The 6,370-nt window shown below is 47.5% G+C and overlaps 1 protein-coding gene across 1 annotated transcript in view; it reads right to left on the bottom strand.

Annotated features, from left to right (window-relative positions):
- Positions 1-512: 512 nt before the first annotated feature.
- LOC123991475 (kinesin-like protein KIF3C) overlaps positions 513-6,370 on the bottom strand; it is a 20,719-nt gene continuing 14,861 nt past the window's right edge. The window contains exons 3-6 of the mRNA XM_046293095.1: positions 5,326-5,442; positions 3,887-3,986; positions 1,876-2,033; positions 513-1,111 (exon numbers count right to left, since the gene is read on the bottom strand). Coding sequence (XP_046149051.1) covers positions 1,024-1,111; positions 1,876-2,033; positions 3,887-3,986; positions 5,326-5,442 — 463 coding nt within the window. The 3' untranslated portion in view covers positions 513-1,023. The remainder of the gene's footprint in view (positions 1,112-1,875; positions 2,034-3,886; positions 3,987-5,325; positions 5,443-6,370) is intronic.

The raw sequence follows: 6,370 nt of genomic DNA, 5'->3' as shown, positions 1-6,370 counted from the left end.
TAACCCTTATGGACCTCACATTGAATTCTAGTGTAGTAACCCTTATGGACCTCACATTGAATTCTAGTGTAGTAACCCTTATGGACCTCACTATCTGCCACGTTGAAGAACTCCGGGTTCAGTGAATTATCACTTCTACCTCTAATCAGCAATCATAGGATTCATTCATGCTCCTTAGATGCCAGGTTAGGGTTAAACACTAATCTATTGTTATGTTCTATGGACCCACTGAAGTAGCCTTGGCCATCCCCTGGCCACCCCATGTATAAAACTGAGCAGACAGGCAGAGGGCACGACATCTAGTCCTCAGAAGAACTGGAGTGAGTATGATAAGCACCTCGATCCAATGACAAAGGAGATACTAGGCAATGTTTGACTCACCTGTTTCTCTGTCTTCCTGTTCTTTGCCCCAAAGGAAGGGGACCTAATCCCAGGCAGCAAGTTGAGAGCAAGGGGTGAATCTGCGGACTCATCGCGCTCTCTCTCTCTCTCTATTTTGTTTTGTTCATTAACACAGGCTGTCGGAGGAGCCGCCACGCCGGACACAGAGTGACCCACCAGTTACCTGAGAGGCCTTTCACTTGAACCTTTTCCCCTAACCTCTTAAATAACTACCTTGTTTTGAGCACCACATATCAGTCTCCTGCTGTCTTCATTTATTGTGAGTTTCACTTCTGACTCCCCTGGGCTGCCAAAACGCACAGACAGACAGACAGACAGGCAGAGCTCCTGCAGGAATGAGGAGAGAGAGAATGATGGATGGTTTCTCCTTCATTCCCCCAGGGTAGTCTGGGTAGTGGAGTCCTTGAGGCAGTAGATCTGTTTTGACTTGGCTCCTCCCATGGCAGTTTTGGCTCCTCCCATGGCAGTGATCAACCAATCATGAGGCAGGATAGGCAAAGACTGTTGAGTGGTTTCCCACTCCTGAGAGCTGATTGGTCAAGAGAGGAAAGGGGAGGAGTTAGCAGGCTGCTGTAAATAGTACACCAGAGAGAGTAGAGGTAGGTAGGGAGATGTCGGTATTCACTGGGCAGTACTGGGCGTGGCAGTAGAATGGGTTGCCAGGGAAACCATGGAGGAGGAGGAAGTGATGGCTCGTGGGGCCTGACACCTGGAACAGGAAGATATGACATCACACACAGGGACAGAATATGACATCACACAGGGACAGAATATGACATCACACAGGGACAGAATATGACATCACACAGGGACAGAATATGACATCACACAGGGACAGAATATGACATCACACAGGGACAGAATATGACATCACACAGGGACAGAATATGACATCACACAGGGACAGAATATGGCATCACAGAGGGACAGGATATGGAATCACACAGGGACAGGATATGGAATCACACAGGGACGGGATATGGAATCACACAGGGACAGGATATGACATATAGCAGAGACACAGGTGAAGAGGTGAGAATAGAGACAGCCAATAGGAGAACATGCCAGACAGCAGACTGTGTGAGGCATCATAGTATCTGTGATCATTCTGAAGTAGTCAAATGTCTTCTTCATGACTGGTGGATCCCTCCTGATGACCTGGACATGACTCCAACAGGTCCTTCTGTAGCTCAGTTGGTAGAGCATGGCGCTTGTAACGCCAGGGTAGTGGGTTCATTCCCCGGGACCACCCATACGTAGAATGTATGCACACATGACTGTAAGTCGCTTTGGATAAAAGCGTCTGCTAAATGGCATATATTATTATTATTATTATATCATCAGGAGGGATCAGCCAATGATGTCCCACCCAGTTGACTACATTAAAATGGTGGAAGCCCTCAATGACGCTGGCCATGCTAATATTGCATGTGGCCACTAGAGGCATCTATCATTCTCTATGGTGTGTCTCACCAGGAGCGTGACTTGCGGACGCGTGTGGCTCTCTCCCTGTTGGGGGCGTTGTCTGTGGGAGAGGGGCTACAGTTAGGCCGCACCTCTGAGGGCCAGTGGTCCAATGAGACTGTGGTGGGAGGACTCATGTCCAGCTCCAAGAACAGGATGTTCTCAGCCTACACACATACACACACAACACACGAGGAAACAGAGCAGTCAGGTCATTTTAGCTGTACAGTAGCAGGTTTTAGCACGGCTAACAAGGGTCAGGGGCCAGGGTCGGTATACCTGCTCATCTCCTTCCCAGACACTTCAGTGCAAATTTTGCTAAGAGCGTGTTGGACCAATATGCTGATCTGGGCCTTCATTAGCCAATGCAGAAGATGAGAAAAAACTCACATCGGCTTAATCTACCAAGCAATCATCTCCTACAAAACAATCGTGCAGTCGTGTGATTCGCCAAAATTAAATGATGACAAACACTTTACTCAGTAGGTCACTTCCATAGAATTGTATGGTCACGCCCACACTGTACATCAGATTCAGGACTTTACCATTATCACGTCACATTGTGCGATGTTACCAAATTAAAATCTTCATATCAACCTGGCTAGATTGTTTCAGTTCTGTTTGCAAGGTCAGCCGATGTCAAGGCTGCATCAACTACAGCCGTGTTTCTATTGGTCAGTCACCTGGATCGGCTCGTAACACAACCACACTACATGATAAAGGCAGATCTGACCGAACTAATAGTTAAATCAGCAGACTCACTGGACGAGGAGCCAAGACATAGTTAAATCAGCAGACTCACTGGACGAGGAGCCAAGACATAGTTAAATCAGCAGACTCACTGGACGAGGAGCCAAGACATAGTTAAATCAGCAGACTCACTGGACGAGGAGCCAAGACATAGTTAAATCAGCAGACTCACTGGACGAGGAGCCAAGACATAGTTAAATCAGCAGATTCACTGGACCAGGAGCCAAGACATAGTTAAATCAGCAGACTCATTGGACGAGGAGCCAAGACATAGTTAAATCAGCAGACTCACTGGACGAGGAGCCAAGACATAGTTAAATCAGCAGACTCATTGGAGAGGAGCCAAGACATAGTTAAATCAGCAGACTCACTGGACGAGGAGCCAAGACATAGTTAAATCAGCAGACTCACTGGACCAGGAGCCAAGACATAGTTAAATCAGCAGACTCACTGGACGAGGAGCCAAGACATAGTTAAATCAGCAGACTCATTGGAGAGGAGCCAAGACATAGTTAAATCAGCAGACTCACTGGACGAGGAGCCAAGACATAGTTAAATCAGCAGCCTCATTGGACCAGGAGCCAAGACATAGTTAAATCAACAGACTCACTGGACCAGGAGCCAAGACATAGTTAAATCAGCAGACTCACTGGACCAGGAGCCAAGACATAGTTAAATCAGCAGACTCACTGGACGAGGAGCCAAGACATAGTTAAATCAGCAGACTCATTGGACGAGGAGCCAAGACATAGTTAAATCAGCAGACTCACTGGACGAGGAGCCAAGACATAGTTAAATCAGCAGACTCATTGGACGAGGAGCCAAGACATAGTTAAATCAGCAGACTCATTGGAGAGGAGCCAAGACATAGTTAAATCAGCAGACTCACTGGACGAGGAGCCAAGACATAGTTAAATCAGCAGACTCACTGGACGAGGAGCCAAGACATAGTTAAATCAGCAGACTCACTGGACGAGGAGCCAAGACATAGTTAAATCAGCAGACTCACTGGACGAGGAGCCAAGACATAGTTAAATCAGCAGACTCATTGGACCAGGAGCCAAGACATAGTTAAATCAGCAGACTCACTGGACCAGGAGCCAAGACATCCCCCAATTGTTTACGACCTCAGAATTTGACCTCAACGTGTAAATTTGATTTGGGACAACTTTGAATGGTTGATATCCCAGGTGTATATGTGCTGTGCCTGGGGAAGAAGTTATACACCTACTGACCATTTTCATTCACTCCATCACACACTCTCTCCTACCCGGTATCTGGAGTGGGCGCCCATCACTAAGGCAACCCGTGCGTACTGGCTGATTGGTCGTTTGTATCCGACTGCCGAGGCTAGTCTCTTCTTCATCTGACTGAACCGACGGAGAGAATTGAACATAGAAAATATAATTGAACATACCACATATTATATTACAGAAGTATTCTAACAATTCAAAAGGTCCCAGATGGACACTCACGGATACAGAAAGTACCTTGTTCTCCACACAGATAGACGGATCACCGTACTACCCTGCTTTGTCTTGGTTTCAGACTGCAGTCTAAAGCAGCCTGTCTACTGTCAGCCTGTCTACAGTCAGCCTGTCTACAGTCAGCCTGTCTACTGTCAGCCTGTCAACCTGTCTACTGTCAACCTGTCTACAGTCAGCCTGTCTACTGTCAACCTGTCAACCTGTCTACTGTCAACCTGTCTACAGTCAGCCTGTCTACTGTCAGCCTGTCAACCTGTCTACTGTCAACCTGTCTACAGTCAGCCTGTCTACAGTCAGCCTGTCTACTGTCAGCCTGTCAACCTGTCTACTGTCAACCTGTCTACAGTCAGCCTGTCTACTGTCAACCTGTCAACCTGTCTACTGTCAACCTGTCTACAGTCAGCCTGTCTACTGTCAACCTGTCTACAGTCAGCCTGTCTACTGTCAGCCTGTCTACAGTCAGCCTGTCTACTGTCAGCCTGTCTACTGTCAACCTGTCTACAGTCAGCCTGTCTACTGTCAACCTGTCTACAGTCAGCCTGTCTACTGTCAACCTGTCAACCTGTCTACTGTCAACCTGTCAACTGTCAGCCTGTCTACTGTCAGCCTGTCTACTGTCAGCCTGTCTACAGTCAGCCTGTCTACTGTCAGCCTGTCTACTGTCAACCTGTCTACAGTCAGCCTGTCTACTGTCAACCTGTCTACAGTCAGCCTGTCTACTGTCAACCTGTCAACCTGTCTACTGTCAACCTGTCAACTGTCAGCCTGTCTACTGTCAGCCTGTCTACAGTCAGCCTGTCTACTGTCAGCCTGTCTACTGTCAACCTGTCTACTGTCAGCCTGTCTACAGTCAGCCTGTCTACTGTCAGCCTGTCTACTGTCAGCCTGTCTACTGTCAGCCTGTCTACTGTCAGCCTGTCTACTGTGAGCCTGTCTACAGTCAGCCTGTCTACTGTCAGCCTGTCTACTGTCAGCCTGTCTACTGTCAGCCTGTCTACTGTGAGCCTGTCTACAGTCAGCCTGTCTACTGTCAGCCTGTCTACTGTCAGCCTGTCTACTGTCAGCCTGTCTACTGTGAGCCTGTGTACGTGGCCCAGACTGCCAAATATTTGTTTATAGTCATACCCATGGCTGTTCAATCGTGAGTCACACAGACAGACAGACAGACAGACACATGAACACACACACGCAGACACACAGATACAGATACACACACCCTGACCTCTCGGAGGAGGTGAGGAGTTGGAACTTCCACTGGTCCTCCTCAGGGTCAAGGGTCAGTCTGTTCATGATCTTATTCTTCTCCTCAGGAGGAATGAAGTTCTCTATGATCAGATACCTACACACACACACACACACACACACACACACACACACACACACACACACACACACACACACACACACACACACACACACACACACACACACACACACACACACACACACACACACACACACACACACACACACACATTAATATACACACACACACATTAATATACACACACACATTAATATACACACACACACACACACACACACACACACACACACACACACACACACACACACACACACACACACACACACACACACACACACACACACACACACACACACACACACACACACACACACACACACACACACACACACACACACATTAATATACACACACACATTAATATACACACACACATTAATATACACACACACATTAATATACAAACACACACACACACACACACACACACACACACACACACACACACACACACACACACACACACACACACACGCACACGCACACGCACACGCACACGCACACACACACACTGTGACGGCCCTGAATTTTTCTGAACCGTCTCAGTGCAGCTCCTTCCAATAGGGCGCTTTCCCTTTAATTCCCAATTAAATAGCCAGCATCAGCTGCACGAAAGTGGGGTTGTGATGGAGACGTGCATGAGGATGTGTTCAACCTCAGTTCCGAAGCTTCTCTATTCCGTTTGTTTTGTAGCCTAAGAGAGTTTACCCAGGATCGGATCCACTTTTGCGTCCCTGACTACACCTCTCCGTTCTTCGTGGCCTTTCTCAGCGGGAGATCTATTGGCGGATTGGATTGTCTGACTGACCGACTGACTACCACCTTTTTGTATACGGTATTTCATTTGTTTGGATGTATACTGTGATTTGTGTAGTTAGTGGTAGTTGAGGACTTAATTAAGAGTTGATCCGCTTAAGGTTCTGTGGTAAAGTAATTGTTA

This window comes from Oncorhynchus gorbuscha, linkage group LG12, assembly GCF_021184085.1.
Source record: "Oncorhynchus gorbuscha isolate QuinsamMale2020 ecotype Even-year linkage group LG12, OgorEven_v1.0, whole genome shotgun sequence".
Classification (NCBI taxonomy): domain Eukaryota; kingdom Metazoa; phylum Chordata; class Actinopteri; order Salmoniformes; family Salmonidae; genus Oncorhynchus; species Oncorhynchus gorbuscha.
Note: the sequence above shows the minus strand (reverse complement) of the source record. Positions and strands in the feature narration are given on the sequence as shown.